This window comes from Paramisgurnus dabryanus, chromosome 23, assembly GCF_030506205.2.
Source record: "Paramisgurnus dabryanus chromosome 23, PD_genome_1.1, whole genome shotgun sequence".
NCBI lineage: Eukaryota > Metazoa > Chordata > Actinopteri > Cypriniformes > Cobitidae > Paramisgurnus > Paramisgurnus dabryanus.
In genome coordinates, this window is record NC_133359.1 from 4543591 (window position 1) to 4564077 (window position 20487).

General features: G+C 36.0%; 1 protein-coding gene and 1 long non-coding RNA gene across 7 annotated transcripts in view; one reads left to right on the forward strand and one right to left on the reverse strand.

The window, feature by feature from the left end:
- Positions 1-16436, forward strand: part of rassf7a (Ras association domain family member 7a) — a 48363-nt gene extending 31927 nt beyond the window's left edge. For 3 of the 6 annotated variants that reach the window (XM_065292256.2, XM_065292257.2, XM_065292258.2), the window contains exons 2-6: positions 8385-8544; positions 8712-9562; positions 11625-11796; positions 13273-13359; positions 16149-16436. In XM_065292256.2, coding sequence (XP_065148328.1) covers positions 8442-8544; positions 8712-9562; positions 11625-11796; positions 13273-13359; positions 16149-16180 — 1245 coding nt within the window. In that variant the 5' untranslated portion in view covers positions 8385-8441 and the 3' untranslated portion in view covers positions 16181-16436. The remainder of the gene's footprint in view (positions 1-8384; positions 8545-8711; positions 9563-11624; positions 11797-13272; positions 13360-16148) is intronic. The other 3 variants (XM_065292255.2, XM_065292254.2, XM_065292253.2) reach the window with 1 other exon arrangement.
- A 2147-nt stretch (positions 16437-18583) lies between these two features.
- LOC135781877 (uncharacterized) lies at positions 18584-20268 on the reverse strand. Its single transcript, XR_010545288.2, has 2 exons — positions 19474-20268; positions 18584-18997 (listed from the first exon to the last, which is right to left on the reverse strand). It is a non-coding gene; the product is annotated as an uncharacterized lncRNA (long non-coding RNA).
- Between the last annotated feature and the right edge of the window lie 219 nt (positions 20269-20487).

The window sequence follows — 20487 nt, forward strand, 5'->3', positions numbered from 1 at the left end:
TCAGGATGTTGGCAATACCTCAGGTGTTGATATTTATCATTTAGATGAATTTAGAGCGGATGTAAAGACACAGAACATTGTTGTAAATTATTCAGGGCATCAGGCGTGTACTGTACAGCAGCGATGAATAACTTATGAACAAAGTTTTGTGTTGCATGGAGGCAAACTGCATGAATAGAGTTGATCTTTCAGAATAAATACTCTTGATATGGCTGTTTTAGCATTATTACATTTAAAAATTGGAAAAATAGGCTGTGAAAAAATACATATGGAAAAAGCTTTGAATGATGGGCACAAAGGCTTGTTCACCCTTTTGGCTCTGTTACAAGGCTAATTTTCTCTGCAGACTCGCTTTACACCTGGACAGAAATGAAAACTGTCCACCTGTCGATAGCACCGGATCTGTGATCTTAATATCAGACAGAAAGTTTCTCACAGTCATGCGAATTTGTTTTTCAGATCTGCGGTGATGCAGCTTCTGTTTTTCGGCTTTCTGACAAAAATGCCTGCCCACACGCTTGCAGTCTATGTGGCTTGTGTGTGATTTTTGGGCAGGGAGTGGAGACAGCCTCTTTTGTTTTCTCAAGCTGGCTTTGTTTAGGTTAAAGGTGAAGCTTGGTCACTTTTTGTGCCCTCAGCATTCCTCAAGGGTCAGTGCTTCAGTCATTCAACGGTCTAAGTGGTGTCATTCTCAATCTAATGGTTTTCACATATATAGTCAGGGTTTCCAGTAGAAAATTTGTTAGTTAAGGTGGTAGGGTTGTGCGGGTGGACGGGGCCGGGGGCATGGCAATCAAAGGGGCGGGGCGTACGCGTCATGATGAAAATATTTTTATTTAAAACACTCAAATAAAACTCAATTTTGAAGAGACAGAAAATGAACACATACTAGATTATAAATAAATTAAATGTTTTATCAACTGGCTTGTTATGCTCCAGACAGTGACGGACCATGTCTTTCTCTCATTTCGGCCGTGTGGCAGCTCACGATGTAAAGCGCGTCCACGCTATTCTCCGAGATGCACTTGACGGCCTTTTGTGCAGCAAATATTTTTTGGACAAACTAGTTAAGGTGGTAGGGTTTCCCAGCTTAGGTGGGCCGCCCGAACTGAAAATTGCTGCGGGAAACCCTGATAGTCACGACTCATTTATGATACATTTTAAATAACAAAAGAATAGATATAGGGTTTGAAATTGATAAAAAAAACATTATTTTTCAGAAAACAAGATAGTGTATAAGGGTCAGTGATAAAAACGGTTTGGCAAGATGAGAATTTTTTTTAACTTGTTTTAAAAGCATGCATCAGGTTTATTTCAATGCACAGTGCGTTTATGCTAATTTTATGGAATAAAAAATACATTTGCACCATATTTATGAAAGTTAAGACTGAATGGACCTGAAAATGTCAAATGGTGTAACAACCAATTGCGCCAAAGAATGAGAAATATTAAATATTTTGTCCACATTAATGGCATTAATCGTAATAATAAAAAAAATTAGTTATTTTTAAATGTAAATTTTAATGCATTTTTGTAATATTTGTCCTGACATATGCTAAAAACAGCTTTGTTTTCTAAATAATCTTTGAGAAATGATGTAAAAATATGTAAAAAAATAATTTTACACTAAACTAGATGATTATATTTTATTCCACATTTTTTATGAATATATTTATATTTTAATTTAAAAAATACTTGTTACACCCCTTGACACAGACCGGTTACACCACATTGACATTTTTGCAATTATCCCCCAAATATTCTTTCAAAATGAATTTCTTTCAGAAATATTAGACTTGGTCCTCAGAAAAGAAAATGTATGCAAGAAATCTGCAAATTTATTTTGAAATTTTAACCTTTTTACATTTAATTTGTCCATACAGACACAAAATAATGAACGTCATGTCATTGACCCATAAATCATTTGTGGGAAGTTTTTCAGACAGGGCTTGAGTCTAGTCCAAGACTAAAGTGCTTGGACTAGACTTAAGCCCTGTCTGAAAAACTTTTTTTGTAAAAACTACTTAAATATTTACTACTAAAAGTCCTATCTTAATCTAAACCCTGCTGAAGAACCTCCCCTCTATGTTATAGTTTATTTCAGAGCTAAACTTTGAGACATTTGATTTTTAGATGTACAGTATAGTAGTGGCTGAAAGTGATGAAGAATCGACATTGCTCTTTATTCAAACATTTGATTAAAGATGCATTAAAAATTTTGTATGCATGTGGCATTGGGGTGTTTGGTGTTTGAAGCTCAGCTTTGAGAGAAATTTATGAAGGCTTGGCAAAAAAATGACAACACACTTTTGTAATAGCCCTGGACAATGGCTACAAAAGATTATTACCACAAAAGAGAATCAACAGATACTAAAGTGCACCTATTTCATTTCTAAAAACAATGTTATTTTGTGTATTTGGTATAATACAACATGTTCGCATGGTTTATGGTTAAAAACACATTATTTTCCCAAAAAAAAAAAACATACATTTTTGTAGCTCCAGATATCCTTCATCAAATGCTCTGATTTTGTACAAAGCTCACTGACCTGAAAAGCTGTCCTTGATTGGCCAGCTAATCTGTACGTTGTGATTGGACTGAATACATCTGACGTCAGATGGAAATGTGACGCCCCTTACCATGTTTGAAAGATTCGCTCACTCACAATGCAATGCTGACAGGAGATAACTTACAGGCTGTGAGTCTGAAACTGTTGGATTTATAATAACGTCGTTGTTTTTCACGTCAACCGGCCTGGGAAGTAAACTGTTGCCTACAATCCGTGTGTTTGTTGTAGTCCAAGAAAAGAGATTTATGTTGGAGATGATAACTCATGTCATCGTTTACTTTGGGGTTTGTTCCTTTTGCATATCATTAACATGTCCTAATACACACTAAAGAAAATGTAAAACCGTGAATCGGACCATAGGTGCTCTTTAATAATAACAGATAAAATCGTCAATTTATGCATTTTTTTAATAAAACCCAGATCAGCCTTTTTGCCAAAAAAATGTTGTACAATAAATATACAAAATTTAGTGTTTTTTCCACTTTGTACCGTACACCTCATATTTTTATGGTTTAATTTAAAAGCAAATCTGTTGTACCCCCATGACACTCCTTGCCTATATAAACATGCATTATTTTGGATCTGATTGTTGATGCATGGTATGAGCAACAGACTTATTATAAAAGAATGTCTGTTCGGTTATGGACGGAAACTTCATGTTGAAAAACTGAACCTGCAGTAATTCATGCGTGAAAGAAATGACACGTTTGTATAGTACGTGTTGATTCAAAGCACTATAATCACTCAGTCATCAGAGAGGAAATGCGTAGAAAAATGTTGACCGCAGACAGACTCACGTTTGGCGTCGTTTTTGGAGGGCATGTACAGGACTTGCTTTGTGATGTTTGACGGTAATGGACAAACTGTGTATAATTCTGTTAATAATACAGCGCTGTTAAGGGGGGGAAGAAAATGTAGGAACCACTGAAGGGGACAGTGAGAGAATGAAAAACCATTTTTTCCTTGTCTTTGTTGAATAATGGTAGTCTACCCGCATTCACGAACATACAAAAAGTTCTAGACATGCTAACCATCTCAGTCTCATAGAAATTCCTCTTTTAGAAATGTCAGCCAGAAAACGGCCCAATCTGAAAAACTGATGCTTATGACATCACAGGCATCTCACTGCCCCTCCACTTTAAAATAATTGGCTACATTTTTTGAGTGGCAGCAAAGTCAGCCAATCAGTAATGAGATTGCAAGTTAAGCCAGTAAGGGGAGCCAAATAGGTGCAAAACCACTTGTTTAAAATCCCCCACCCTTATTTTCCACTGAAACAGGACGTTAGGGTGGGGCATATCGACTGGCTCCTCCCATTTTTCTAAGTGCCATTGGGCAGAGATATCGCCAGCCTACACTGTAGTACAATGCATCACTACTGTGGGGTGGAGATGCCACCGTAATAAATCCCAGTTTGATGCATAATGAGTTGAGACAGCAATAATTCTCTCCTGTCACAGCCGATCTGTTTGCTTTCTCAGCACTGCATGCATTTCACGATTAACCGATGAGAAAGCATCGCATCGGAAGCTACCAAACATTTCTCATTGATGACAAACCTATCCTCTTAAGTATTTTAAAAGTCTTTGTTTGTGAAGGAAGCATTGCAAAAACATTGGACATGTTGGGCCATGTGTTAGCAGCAAGGCATTGTAAAATATTAAATAATCATCATCAATCATTTTCCATGTTGTTTGAGACCAAGCACTTGTGTATATGTGGAAACTGAAGAGCATCATGAGATTTGCAAAAGAAAATATGAATCTGTAAAAATTGCCTAAAAAAGTGCATAAAGTGCAAAACTTGATTCTTGTGTTCTGGATGATGTCCAGCAACTTACATGACATCTGCTTGTGTTAAGTGAAACGGCCACGCCTCTCATGCATGTTCCTCAGATACTCCCGCAAAATATAGATAGGACGATGAGGGAAGATTGGGATGATTCCAGTAATCATAGCTTTCGGATGACTCTTTAAGATGGGAGGAGACAGGAAAGTTTTAGATGTGACTGGGATGGATCTGCATTTCTGGAACAGTGCCTGCACATGTGTGAGTGATCGAAAATATGTGAAGATCTCAACGGATCAAAGCAGGCCGTGATCCACCCAAATCCAAAACGACTATAAAACTATAAGACCATGCGAGATATGGTTAGGTAAATCTGCTTCATGATTTATTAGTGTAGATAACTAGTAAAAAAGTGAAATTTGGTGTGTTACTTTATTTATTTTGATGCATTTGGTGGACACTTTTATCCAAAGCAACTTACAAAGTACACATTTTTATCATTATCAGTGTGTTCCCTGGGTTCGAACCCATTACCTTTTGCGCTGCTAATGCAATGCTGTACCACCACTGAAAGAGAGACTTTGCTATTAGGTTGGCTATTAGAAGCCATCAGGAACTGAATAACAAAATACTAAACCCCTCAAAGCACCTTAGCAACCACTTAACAATGCCCTAGCAACCATCCCAACAAGCTATCATTGTGGCAAAGGGCGAAATGTATTTAATTTAAAGTAACACAACCTCCCATAAATGAATCCAGTGTTTGGATGAACATAAATCCAAGCTGTCATCCTAATTCATCTGGCACCTGTTCATTCTCTCTGAACAATCTTCATCTTTCACGTCCATTTTTTGTAGTCTTGGTAACCGTAGGCTGTTGAAATGTGTACCCGGAGGCCAGCGCCTTGATTTAGTAAGAGCCTGTCGGAGCTACAGGAGACAAAGGAAGATTTGTTTTTACTCTCCAGTCTTCGGCACACAAGCCAAAAAAAGTAGCATTCCTCAGCTTCAAAGCAGGCAGGATGCTTCAAAATTAGCCAGGAGAGTTTTCGAACAAACACTAAGTCTTAAAACGTTGTGTCAGTGATTTATACATAATCTGAAAGGTTAATAAATAAGATTTCAATTGATATATGGTTTGTTCGGATATGACAGTATTTGGCTGGAGATGCAACTATTTGAAAATCGGGAATTTATGGGTGCAAAAAAATCTAAATATTGAGAAAATCGCATTTAAAGTTGTCCAAAATATACATTCTAAACCGCAATTAAGGGCCTATGTACTTTTATTTTATTTATTTTAGTTTTCAAATGTATTTATTTATTTTCCCCCTTTCTCCATGTGTACATTTATTTATTTATTTGCAATTATATAATTTGGTATTTTAAAGAAACCTACCCATATTTCAGAGGTGATAAAAAGAGAACAAATCAAGATAGGATGAAACTTTTTTTTTGAAAGAAGATGATGCTTTTCTTTCATTTTAGTTATTTTGTATTTTTATATATTTAAAGAAGAAAAAATTATAAAAAATGCTGGCGCTGGCTGGCAACTTTTTTTTAAACGCTGGCGAGGAAAGAGTTAATATCCTAATGAATTTTATCATTAAAAATCTATAAATTTTACCCATTCAATGTATTGTTGGTCATTGCTACAAATATACTCTTGTTACTTATGACTGGTTTTGTGGTCCAGGGTCACAAATGGACATCAAACTTTAGATGACTTCAAAGTTGATGCTCTTATGGTGACCAATAATGATTTATTTACATTTATCTCAATTACCGAGAATTTGAATAAGATCTTGCTGTATCTAGTAAGGATGCACCGATACTGGTATCGTGTATCGGCCTCGATACCACATTTTCTAAAGTACTCGTACTCGTTAAAAGTCCCCCGATACCAGGGATCGATACCACGGTCTGAGAAATGTCTATGTTTGAGCGGCGTGTAAGGGGTTAATGCCTCTTGTGTTGTCCAAAGAGGCAGAGTTTACAACAAACTGGAAAACTAGTCCCTTGTTTTTTTTTTGTTAAATTATATGACTAAAGCTGTTACCTGTAAATTTAAATCATGTTTTTTTATTAAGTACTCGGTATCTGTATCGGCAAGTACTGAAATGCAAGTACTCGTACTCGTATTCCAAAAAAGTGGTATCGGTGCATCCCTAGTATCTAGAAACCTGATTTTAATAAGATAAAATAATTTAAAATTGAATAAAACTCATAAAAACATTCAGGTCATGTTTATAGCAGGGTTTTTCAAACTGGGGTTCACGAACCCCTGGTGGTTCGTGGGGGAATTGCAGAATTTGTGAGTTGAAAATGAATTAATTACAACTAAATCATAAAATGTAAGTAAATAATTTTAAAATAATTTAAAAGTAAAAAAGACACTAACTAACAAAAATATGTTTAATGTACAGATAAAAGAAAATTACAGGTCCAATTACAGGTAATAATAATATCAGTAACTACATAAAATACTAATAAAATAAATGTTTTTGAAGGTAAACATGCAAATGTGCCATTATTTTAATAATTTCTTAAAATGTCAGGGGGTACTTCAAGTAAATATTTTAGGTCAAGGGGATTAAGCTGACAAAAAACGTAAAAGTTTTGTTATGAAATGTTAGAAATGTGATGAAAATTGCCCTAAAATTAGGCTTCTTTTCCTTTAAGCAGAACGTAACATATCATTTTTATTATTTTGACTTCAGAGTAAAATATGACCCAAACATTTCTGACTTCACCCAATCGTAATTCACCCAAAATGTAGTCCTCTTCATTCTTCGTGAAGCTTATCTTCGAATTGCCCTGAGGTTGAACATCCATCATTTGATGCATGGCAGCCTGCGTTGAATGTTTTCATAAATCCAGATTTGCAAAGTGCGTAAAAAAGCCAACATTTATCATCTCACCCTTCGGACAGGTATACATCTTATTTAGCATGGCCCAAATGCTATATGTTACCTTAGTGAAGTCATCTGTTCCCGCTGTGAGCTTCAAAGTAAAGTCGGACGCATATGCGGACTCTGAACATCTACGTTCTGCCTGTCTGCTCACATGAGCGTTAATCTGCAAGAATGCTTTTGAAGGAAGCCAGCAGTGCATTCAATTGGAGCAGATCTACGCGTCTGAGTCTGTCAACTTCCAGCTAATAATAACTCTTGAAATGTGGTTACCCACCGGACCTTATGTTCCTCACAATTTCTTGTCTTGTGGCTGGAAATCCTTTAGGGTTTGAGCGGTCCAAAACAGAAGAGACAGGAGGCTTTGTGGATATATGTCTCATCACAATGCTAGGTGGTTGCCAGGTGTGTTAAAAAAAGGTTTCTTGAAATATGCCTACAGTAGGTGTTTTGTTAACCCAATGCTATGGTTCACACGGGTCCTTGAAATCCTTGAAAGTTCGTGAATCTGGGGGGAAAAATTCAAGGCATTGGGAAGTTTTTGAAAATATAAATACATAGATACAGGTCATTGAAAGTGCTTGAATCTATTTTATGCAAGAAGTTTTCTGGAAAAAAATCCATATTATTCCCTGTGTACTCTCGGGTTACGTATGTAACCGTTGTTCACTGAGAAGGGAACGAGACGCTGCGTCTCCCTTGACGTACTTCCTGCGTCCCTGTAACGCCGTCTTTGGCAATATTTCCGTTAGCGATATACTTCCTGCTCCCGCGTGACCCTGTCTTTGTCGTTAAGCCACACCATTGGTTGAATTTGATATACACATTCAGATGCACTTACTCCTGGTGGCGTCCCCAAAGTGTCACCGCAGTGACGCAGCATGAGTTCCCCAAAAGGGAACTGTAACAATGTATCTTAAAAGGTAACACGATGTAACCTTGCTTTCCCTTAAAATGTGTCCCCACACTTAGTCCTTGAATTTGAGGGTTTGGGACCTGGAAAGTCCTTGAAAGGTCCTTGAATTTGAAGTTAACCAAGGTGTGGGAACCCTGTAATAGTTGATCAATGGACACCAGATGAACTCATCACTCCTACGTCTTTTTATTGTTTCAGAATCCAGACTATAAGCATGCACTGCTGATGTGAGCTGACCTTAGATCAGTATCTCTGATGGAGCTGAAAGTCTGGGTGGACGGCGTTGTCCGTGTGGTTTGCGGCCTGTCAGAGGAGACTTCGTGCCAGGATGTGGTCATTGCGCTTGCCCAAGCCATTGGTAAGTGACCATGAATGTAAAGTTCAACTTTTACCCCAAAAAAAACTGAAGCAGAAAACTTATATTGGATGATAACTAATAGGTTGTAGGTTTGAAGGAATGATCCATGAGCTATTACCATGGATGAACTAAATGTTGATCATTTTACTAAATCTGTGTTTTTACAGGCCAGACGGGTCGTTACATTCTTATTCAGAAATTGAGAGACACCGAGCGCCAACTTCTGGCCAACGAACGTCCACTGGAGTCTCTGGCCAAACTGGGCCAACACAGCAGCGAGGTGCAGTTCTTCCTGCGCCGGACCGGCCCCAGCAGCAGCGAAGAGAAAAGTCTTCACAACCACACGTTGCCTCTCCACAAGCCATCTACACCAGAAGCCAAACGGGGATTGCCGAAAAAGTCCTTCACGTTCAACCTAGGCCCTTCCAGTTCTTCTCGTACAAAACCTAAAACCCCTTCTCCCGAACAAAGAACGTCCCCGATTCCTCACGCAGGGTACGTGCCTGGACCATCCAAAGAGGAGATTTTCCGACGTATCCTCCAGCAACAGGAGCTGTTACGCACGCTCAATTCCCAGTTGGAGACCGTAGAGACGGAATGTGAGTCTTGGGAACAGTCGTCCGGCGAGGAGTCATTCCTGCAGGAGGAGATCGATGTGTTGGAAAAGGCATTGTGGATGAATCAGAAAGAGCTGGAGGAAGAGGAGTTCTGGGAAACGGATCTAAAGGTGGAAACCGATCGGGAGCGGGGGATGAAGCGGAGATTGGGGGAGCTGCACGCGAAACTGGACGATTGCGGGCAAAAGTTGCACGAATTTAACGCTCGTGCCGCGCAGCTCAAAAAGGACTTGCTTAAGGAAAGGCAAGAGGCGGAGCTCTCGCCCAGCCAAGATGATTCGAAAGACTCTGTGGAGGAAATCAGGGTGGAGCTTCAAAGTCGGCAAAAGCACGGGGAGGAGTTGGAGGCGGAGCTTACAGAGCTCCAGAAGGCACTGGGGAGGGCGGAGACTCTGCTGAAGGTAAGCAGAGAGGGCGTGGTTCTGGAACGGAGCCTTTAGCTATACGCAGGGACTTCATACAGTTGCGTATGAGCAATGAACTGATCCTTTGAAAGCAAAGTGATGAATTTATGAATAGCAAGTTGAATATTTTGTCTTGTATGTACACAAACAAGTGGTTTTATTTGTACTTTTTTGATTCGTGGTGCATTTTATACCTTGGAAGGAAAGACAAAATAAAGACATACTTGAGTTTTTATCCTGCTGGACTGCATTGAATTTCACACTGTGTAATTATGAGCCAGCCTGCTTTGAATATTTCAGTCCTGGCTTCTTAAAATCAAAGGATCTGAGATACTTCATAGGAGGGAAGGCAAAAAAATCAACTTTGACTAAACCACGTCTTGCATAATCAGATTTATTCCCATTAGATCCACCTTGCTTGTGAAGCAGGAGGTTGATATTCCTGCAGACAGGGAATTATCAAAGTTTTCAAAAAGCAAGTCAGGCGATTGCCCGAGTCTCATACTTTCTTGGTTACTTGACTTGTCTGTACAGTATTTAAATTATGCATATCGCATGATGTTACATTCCACCCGGCAAAGTGATAAAAACATACCCATAGAGTACAAATCTAGAGATTAGTGTAAATACAACCGCAGGGCACAAACTGTGATAAACTGTGCTGCCTCCTTGTGGTTGTCTGTGCAATTACAACGAAACATTTGCTGTTAAACTGTAGTTACATGAGAGAATATTTCTTTCATCATTTACTCATTTTCATGTTGTTACAAACCTGTATACATTTCTTTGTTCTGATAAATATGAAGGAAGATATTTTGAGGAATGTTGGTAACCAGACCATTCAGAGGCCCCATTGGCTTCCATAGTAGGGAAAAAGAATACTATGGAAGGCCTCTGATCGATTTAGTTACAAACATTCCTTAAAACATTTTTCTTTGTGTACATCAGAATAAAGGCATTTTTGTATGAGAAAATAATGTCATTTTTTTGGGTGAACTATCCCTATAAGTGAATACAATTACACCAGATAAACTTTAAATTTTACTTTCCAGTAATTGTGTTGTAATCTCAATGGCTAAATTGTTAGTTAGCAGTCGACCTCAGTCAAATAGTAAAGCATTGTGTTAGCAGTAGGGCTGCATAGCAACTAATCTCAACTAATCGTTTGCAGAATCAAAGTTTTTGTTTACATCATATATGTGTGTGTATTGTGTATAACAATTATATCTATATAAATACACACACATGGATGTATATATTTTCATGGTTATACATTTTTTTATTTTTGCTGGGCAACGATTAATCACGATTAATCGCATACAAAATAAAAGTGATTTTTGGCATAATATATGAGTGTGTGCTGTGTGTTATTATTATGTATATATAATATATTCATGTATGTATATAAGAAACATTTACATGTGAATATTTATTTATTTATATTTTTATATATTCTATATATATATATATATATATATATATATATATATATATATATATATATATATATATATATATATATATATATATATATATATATAGATATATATATATATATATAGATATATATAGATATATATATATATATATATAATATAAATCTGAAAATAAATATATATGTGTGTGTGTGTGAGAGATTAAATATATATAATAATTACACACAGTGTAATTTTTATTTTCACTTTTATTTTGTATGTGATTAATCGCGATTTATATTTATATATAATTTATATTATGCGTAAATATGAATACTTTTACTTCCTAAAATTGTATATGCATGTGTGTGTATTAATATATACATAATTATTATACGCAATACACACACATATATGATGTACGGTAAACAAAAACTTTTATTCTTCAAACGATTAGTTGCGATTAATTGTTATGCAGCCCTAGTGAGCAGTACAAAGGTTATGAGTTCGATCCGAGCAGGTAACACACCTACTGATACATTGTATCACTGTATGAGTAATTTTTTCCAAATATGTAACTATAAACTGTGTTTCATATGTCAGGGTTGAGCAGTCCGTCTGTGATCTGTGTTTTCTGTGTATAGGTAAAGCAGGATGATGTGGAAGAGTTGAATAAAGAGTTGAGACAGTGTAATCTACAGCAGTTTATCCAGCAGGCTGGAGCGCTGCCTATGTCTTCCCCACCCGAACACCGAACAGACATCATCGAACAACTGGACCTGATGTCACAACAGAAGGATAAAGACAAAAACAATGGTATGCATGCACACTAAAGCTCATGCAGGTAGATATGAGGATCTTAGATGGAAAAGCCTTTAATCACCGATGCATGATATTAAAGGGGACATATTATGAAAATCTGACTTAAGTGCTATAATTGGGTCCCCAGTGCTTCTATCAACCTAGAAAATGTGAAAAAGATCAACTCAGTAACTTAGTTTTGGTAAAGCATTCTCTGCAAGCATGTGAAAAATATAGGTCATTAAAATTTGGCTCCCCTTGTGATGTCAGAAGGGGATAATACCACCCCTTAATCTGCACTATCCAACCACAGCACTGCCATTTAGTTCAGAGATCAGCTCATTTGCATTTAAAGTGACACACCCGAAAACGGCACATTTTGCGAAAAAACTTCACAAACGTACTGTGGGGAAACCAAAGATTTATCTGACATCTTAAAAAAGCCTTGTGAAATGTCCCCTTTAACCGAATGCATATATTATACATTCATCAAATACTTTCACTTAAAAGCCAAATACTGTAATTCAGAAATACCGGTTTGTTGGCAGTGAAGTCCCACCGTGGTGAAAATCAAGTTATTATTGTTGTTTATATGTTTATGTGGTGTTTTTAATATGCTTTAAGACAAACCATGTGCAAATGCATCACTATTTCAACACTATTGCTGAGTATTTTATCCATAATATTTTAGTTTTCCAAAGACATCCCATTCCCGTGGTTTGAAATCGCCTTGGTTTGCTACGTCACACATGTAACCAATCACATTTAAACTCACACATGCTGAACTTGCATGCGGTATGTAATAGTGTAACCTGTGAACATCAGTGCTAAAACAATTTGTTACAAGCGCAGTTTACGTATGCATTGTAAAATGTGTCTGAAACTATCGAAATTAGCATCTAGTATTTACGTGTATGAACGGATGGAGGCGGGGACTCATTTGCATATCTATGGCCAGAGGCCGTTTCATCAAGCCTGGTTTATTTAAGTTAACTGAGCATTTCATTCGCAAGTCATAAGCAAATTAAAATTTTTGGTTAACTAAGTCAACTTTAGAATTAAAGATATTTTGAAATTGATGACGCATGCAGCTACAAATGCGACCTCCGGAGGCTGAGAAACGTCCAGAACTGTGCGTGTGAGTAGAGGCCGAGACTGATTTGCATATTCATAGATCTGCGTATACTAAATGAGGGAATTGCATTCAAGCCGTTTTAAAGAATGTAAAAATGACTTTCACAGGAAAAACTTTTACATATCCTATTATAATGCTCAAAGATGGTACAATTATCAACTACAGAGTCTGATAAAAAAGCTAATTTACAAGAAAACATATCAGATCCACTTAGATGGTTTTGCATCTGAGCTCTTCATATGCATCTCCCCCTTAATGTAAAATACAAGATTGGGGCAGGGGAAACCTATTAATGTATATAAATATACATTATATTTTACTTTATTGGCAACTTACCTCAGTTTGCTGTGTCACAGATTCACCTCCACGTCCCACTGCCAAACAGTTCCTGGGTCACCCGCGTAACCTGCAGCACCCGCTGGTGTCAAGCCTGAACCCTGAGGGTGTGTATGTGTGACGGCGTGCCTGCTGCTTCCCTGTTTGCTCCGCCCTCCTCTCCCTGACCCCGCCCTGGCAGCTCTCTCTGGGTGAAGGTGCCTGCATGGTGGCCCTCTCTAACTCCGCCCTCTTTTGATAAGCGTGTGAATATTGTAGCACTTTAGCTGAAAGGCATTATGTTCATTATTTATCATTTACACTAACACTGTAGATTAATCACAAACTGATTGTATTGTTATATATTCTGTATATTAGCTCAATTTTTTATAAACATGTGGTCGCTGCTTATAGTGTTTGTAAATGTGGATGATTACAAAATGAGCATATAGTGCCTTTCAAATAGAAGTGTTACCTGAATGTGTTTAACACTTTATGGGATAGTGGGTTTGATCCGGACTCCTGTACTGATTTTCCGAAGCTGCTAACGTTTGCTGTCGTTGCTTTAGCTGGCTGAGATTTTCCGCCTGTAAAGGTGTGACTTGATCTAAAATGTTTTACATTTTTCTTATCTTCTCTGGTGTCTTTACTTTGTGCTTTGTGAGTCATGCAAGCTGTACATCTGATTCATGAAAATTCTGTCATTTATTCATTTTCACATGGTTACAAACCCATAGTAATTATAAACACAACCATGAACATTGCCCAGGTCCCACTGAGGTACTAATCATTAGTGGAGGGATACCCACCCATAAAAATTTGGAAATATAAGTAATGACCCTATAAATAGTGATAGAGGCTCTCAGATCCCCCCAAAATGTGAATGCAATGTGTACATTTTACTTTTATTCCCCCCAAAAATGGGTTTGTAACAATACTGGTGGTGAGTAAATGATAGCAATTTTTGAGGGGTCCTAATATGTACCATTTATGTATAGAGATGTATAAATTTGGTACCAATGTGTACGTTCAAGGTACTACCAGTAGGGCTGTCACAGTTATGAATTATTTGGCTGTGGGTAAATCGTCTAATAAATTGTGACGATTAATTGTCTGTTTTATTGCTTTGACATTTAATTCTCATACAATTTTTTGTTTGTTTATGAAATAATTTTCACACATTGTTGTGATTATTTAAATAATATCTTTTGCAAGGTTTACCTGGCGGTAAATATTAATACACATAACACATATTTAAAAGTAATATGATAATGTTTCATTTATACAGGAGCTGCAGCTCCCCCTTGTGTTTTTTAGAGAGATGTGCAATCATTGCGGTGATCTAAAATCATCACGATGAGGTCAAACAATCGCAATGAGGTGATTATTTAATCATTGTGACAGCCCTAACTACCAGTGTTCGAATTGAGGGGGGCTGGGGTGGTCCCAGACATCTTAGCATTGAGGGAACCCCTTTAAAGCATAGAAATATAAATTAGGGAGGTCCCCTGTTTTTATTAAAATTCAAATACTAAATGAATTTTAAAATTTTGTGCTGTGCTGCCACAAAGCTACCCTGTCCATTATTTGTCCGATTTCACAATAAACTAATCCAAAAGATTTCTGTGTAAAATAAATATAAACTCACAAGTGTGCCTCACACTGTTTTCAAGAGGAATTGACAGATTGTTAGATTTAGGTTTAGGATTGGGTTTTATTATTTCACACTAATTTGAGGGGTAAAAATGGTTAGGGTTTGAGTTAAGGGTAATTTGGGGTGTCTTTGATTTATAACGTTGATCCGGGATCACATCTTATTTTGTAAAATCACGATGACCCTATATTGTCGATGGGTGGGTCGTAGCTAGGGGACCGTCCATAATCTTTAACATAATTCAAACACTGGGTATTACTACGAAATGCTTTATGTACCTAGGCATGCTTTTTGAAAGGGTACCTCCCCATGACAGCTTGGCACAATTTTTTCTATTTTTGTGACAGTGTAGGGGGTTACGTTTATTTCCGATACAATAATTTACCTTGTTAAACGCAAGTGATGGTTACTACAATGTTAGTAGAAAATTTGAGACCAGGAATCAAGAATTATTCTGAATCAGGTGCTCAAAAATATGGACTACTTATTCATTTTAACTATTTTAAAATGGCACAGTTTTATGTGCTATTTTATGGTAAACCTAAACATTTAAAATAGCATCAAATGCTTTATTATAAAAACTCCCAATTTCATTCTTTTCCTGTCTGTGATGAATGAACCGGTTCTTTTTCTTTTGTAATTGCTATTTCCAAAGTCAAAATCTTTTATTATTTACCCTAAAAATCCCAAACATCAATGCCTTGTGATTTATTAACCAATATGACTGATATTGAACATTGGTTGCATTGTCAGAAATAAAGGTTTAAAACCATTTTCTGTTGCTGGGGTGGTACCATAAAGTTTTGTTTTGTACCTTTACATTTATACTAAACAATGCAATATTGTACCTTTTTGGGTACATAACTGTACCTTAAGGATCTATTGTGTACCTTTAAAGGTACAGTTAACGGTTTTGTACCCTTGGTACAAAATAAGATACACTATGGGTCCTCCAAAAGGTGCAATATTTCAATGGGTTATATGCCCATAAAGGTACAAAAATTTACCTTTAAGAGTACCACCCCATTGCAGTTTTGTACCTTTTTTCCTGATGGTGTACAACAGGACTCTGTGTGTATACTGTATATAGGATATAGTAGATCAGAGCGTAACGCAGATGTTTAGACATTTCTGGGTTTAAGGTTTCACTGCTGTGTGCATGGAAATGCATCTGATGATGATCATGTTTGCACCGACATGGTTGGTCGCTATATAAAGTGCAAACCCAAAGCATCTCTCAATGTACTTTTCTGTGTCTTGCAGTCCTGACATCCAGAGAATCATCTTGGCGGTAAAAACCTGAATCATAGGGCTATGGATTTGTATTGACTTTCTGCTATACCCAACCCCTCATGTCTTAATGGTCAATATAACCATGTATGTTATATATTTACTGTATATATGAATGATATATTTACTACTTTTTGGTACATATTTGAAAGATGTCATGTATTTACTGTAAAATATTAGCAGATGATTTTATCTCGAGAACTTTACTTTTGTGTATGTATTTATGTACAATAAAGATGTGCATTGTGTCTTAAATAACATGGCTGTGATGGAATGCTTACACTTGTTTTAAATAAACATTTGCAGTTACATAATTCAGGACTCCAGACATTTTGCCACCAAAATTTAAGAGTATGCCACTGAATTTTACACATGTGCGACCAGTAAATTTGACCTTTTTTTGTGATGTGACACTAAATTTGAAACAGCACATTGTACTTTCTGCATCTATAATCAAAGTATGTATTAGTAATACAGTGAAAATTTGTAGAAATGTAATTATTTGGATAGCATGTTGATTTACGGTGTGTGCCCCTAAATTTTTTTGGTTGCGCCCCTAAAATTTTCAGTTGGGGGCCACTGTGCTAGTGAAAAAAGTTAGTCTGGAGCCCTGTAATTAATGCTTTATTTACAAATATATATTTTTTTACAATTTAATGTAAACGTAAGCATAATAATGAGCTATAGTGAGTATTTGGGGTAGGCTACAAAAAAGAGCACTAAAATATGAAAAAAATGAGTTTATTTGAAAACATTCACATACATTTAAAACTACTATTATTAGTTTAGTGTTTTGCAATACTAAAACTTTGTTAAATTACAGGTACACTGCAAAAAAAGGATTTTCAAGAAAGAAAATTCTTAGTATTTTTGTTTTGTTTTCAGTAAAAATATCAATATATTCTTAAATTTAAGATGCTTTTTCTTGATGAGCAAAACGACAAGAAAGTAAGTCTAGTTTTTAGACCAAAAACATAAAATTTAAGTGATTTTGTGCATAAAACAAGCAAAAAAATCTGCCAATGGAGTAAGAAAAAAATCTTGAATATTTTTCTTAAACACTAAATTCAAGAAAAATTTGCTTATCCCACTGGCAGATTTTTTTTGCTTGTTTTATATACAAAATCACTTTAAATTTCATATTTTTGGTCTAAAAACTAGACTTATTTTCTTGAGTCGTTTTGCTCATCAAAAAAAAGCATCTTAATTTAAGAATTTTTAGATATTTTAACTGAAAACAAGTCAAAAACTACTAAGAATTTTTTTTCTTTAAAATCATTTATTGCAGTCTATATTGGTTGGGTTAAAATTTTTTATTGTTGTGTCAAAATTGTGTGACATAAATTTGTAAGTGCACACATACATTTGGAAACCAAGCGCCCCCTGTTGGTAAGAAAATGATGAATGTATTTTTAATGATATATGTATTACTCTTTAATGCATAAGATACATTTTACAATAGTTTGATCAAATCAAAGTACTATCTGACGTTTAAGTATATTTTAATAAAATAGTTTAGCCCATCTGATATTATTTAGCAAATTATTTGTAATTTATATGTTAAAAAATTGCTCACATTAGCTCACAAGATGTTATCTTTGCCACATTGTATTAAAAAAATAATCGCCTGTTTTAAACATTCATTTTAGTGGTGAACAGAACCACATTTTTTTACAAAATCTCTTTGTTTAACCACACCCATATAGTCATCTGAATTGCATTTTTTTAACTTAAATGTATTATAAATTAATTTCATTGAGAGGGATTAAGGAAATCTGGTTCAATTAAATCTCTTACCAATGACAGATTCCTTTATATGGGCCACTACCATTAACAGTATTAGATTCACAGCCCAACATGGATGGTGGTTAATAATAAATAGACTTTTTTTTTGATACAAGGAATATTGAATTTTATTTTTTTAGTAACACATATAAGACATTTTGAGATTATATATTATATTTTGCTAGTCCAAAATCTACTAGCAAATAAACATTGTTCAGATTTTTAAAAAATTATTTTGAATAAATATTAAGTAAATCTTCAACAAATATGTTGCAATCTGATTTGTTAACATTGCATGCGTCAGATATTGTAGGATTGGCATCCACCATAAAACACCCACAGTGGTCAACCACTAAAGTGACAAAATCTGCTTAAAAATGTGACCACTTGTTGAACCGTAAAACCTCTATTTTAAAGTTTCTTTTTAATAAAAGAAGAAACAATAACACACACACCTACATTGGTGTAAAAACATATGATTCATAGTTACAGTATGTATCAGTGTTGAAATGCATGCTTTGCATGCTATTATACCAGCACATCCAGTTGTTTAAAAGTGCACGAGTTCATAACTGGTGGTCATATGCAGAATACAGGTAAAATCACACAAACATGCCCATGAGTAACATCTAGAGTAACAGGTTAAACCATTTATTCAGTATTTCATAACACATTTCCTTCAGCCCATGTACAGTATGGATGATGTACATCATCGTGACTGCCTGCACGTAGTTTGACGTCACAGCAAAATTAACATTTAAGCAAATGCTTAAAAGTGACGTGGGATTCAAACCTATCACTTTGATGTTGCAGTCAGATAACAGTGACTATATTTGATCCTTTGGTGATCCTCCAGTGGGACATTCATGAAGACTGGCAGGCACACATCCAAAAGCTGGTTAGCCGCTGTCACACGCACAGTGGGATGGATATTAGGCGCAATGTGCGTTAGTCAGTGGCTTACCTGCTTTCAGAAATCAAACATTCCCACATGATGCCATAGGAAACCATGGAGACAAGGAAAACCCCTGTGAAAACTGAATATAAAAAATATATTAACTACTTCCGCCACTGTATAGGCTATATGCAGCAGGACAGTTAACGTTATTACTGGTGATGAGAGCAAATATTTTATATATAATCATTGATATAAATTTCTATTATCAGTTTTTCGACCATGTGACCTGTAAATGAAACGAAGTTTGTCCATATACGTACATACACAAAGCATATTTGTGTATACATGATCATGTCGTTAAAATATATTTTTTTTATATATGTTTCAATAGATAAATGAACACAGTTGGAAATGTATTAATTACAATACACTGTATGTATGTATGTCAGTCTCTTTTCAATAATTAAGTATATATGTCTGATCAGAATAACCATAAGAAAGAAAAAAATTAGGGGGGTATAGTTATACAATATCGTTTGACTATTTACCGTCCAGATAAAATCATAAATGCTCTTACAGCTGAAATCTCAAACAAACAAAAAAAGCCACGCTTACCTCAAATTCCAATAAACCAGTTAATTGCTTGACAAAGAGAGAATTGAGCAGCCATCACTGACGTCCCATTAAAATATACGACACGTTTTTATTCAACGAAATTAAATTTTCACTAAAGTACCAAATTGAGAATAGTACACTACACCAGTGCAGAAGTTCAGCTCACTTGCGCTATCCCAACCCTGCCCACTCCCCTGCAACCGCAACCTGACCTGCTTATGCAAATCAGCATTAGATTTACGCGACAGCCAGCCAATAGGCATAGGCGTATTTCGAAAAAGGCCCGCCTTTCGGATGGATCTTTCGAATTACAGCGCAGAGGGGGCGTGGCTGTAACTGTCGTATGTTCGGTGGATTTTCTCTGAGTTATAGCGGGGTGCGGCGCGTTCTGTTTTGCACGTCGTACTTTGGGAACGAACCATTTTTAATTATCTCATTTTCCTGTCGCTAACGACACCCCTGGTTATTTATGCAATTTTCTTTCCTGCTTTGTTTATGAAAGCGTGCTGCAGTGTAAATGTGCTCAGCTGAGACAGATGTGTGATGCTTTCATGTGCTTCTACAACAATGAGCTCCACCCGCGTACTGAAAGTGGTTTGACTCAGTTCAGCTGTGTATGGTAAAGCCATAAGGCTAGTGTGGATGTGCACGTACGAAGGATGCAGACAGAAAGAGAGAGAGAACGAGAGAGAGTGAAAGAGAAAGAGAGAGATGGCGCGAAAAATTAATTTTTGAAAACTCAGATGTAATTTGTCAATGGCCCTTACAACGTAAACTTAAAGTAGAGAGACTTTTACATTAAGATAAACATAAAAATAAATAGTATTATACTGTGACTTTAAAAAAAATTGTGATTCATATTTACAAAATAAATAATATTATAATTATATAAATTAAAACAAAGTAACATTCTCTAAATGCCTATATAGTTAAAAATAACTATTAAAATATTAAACTTACCTGTTGTTGTGTATAAAGAATACTGATGGATTAAATATATATAGCTAAACCAAA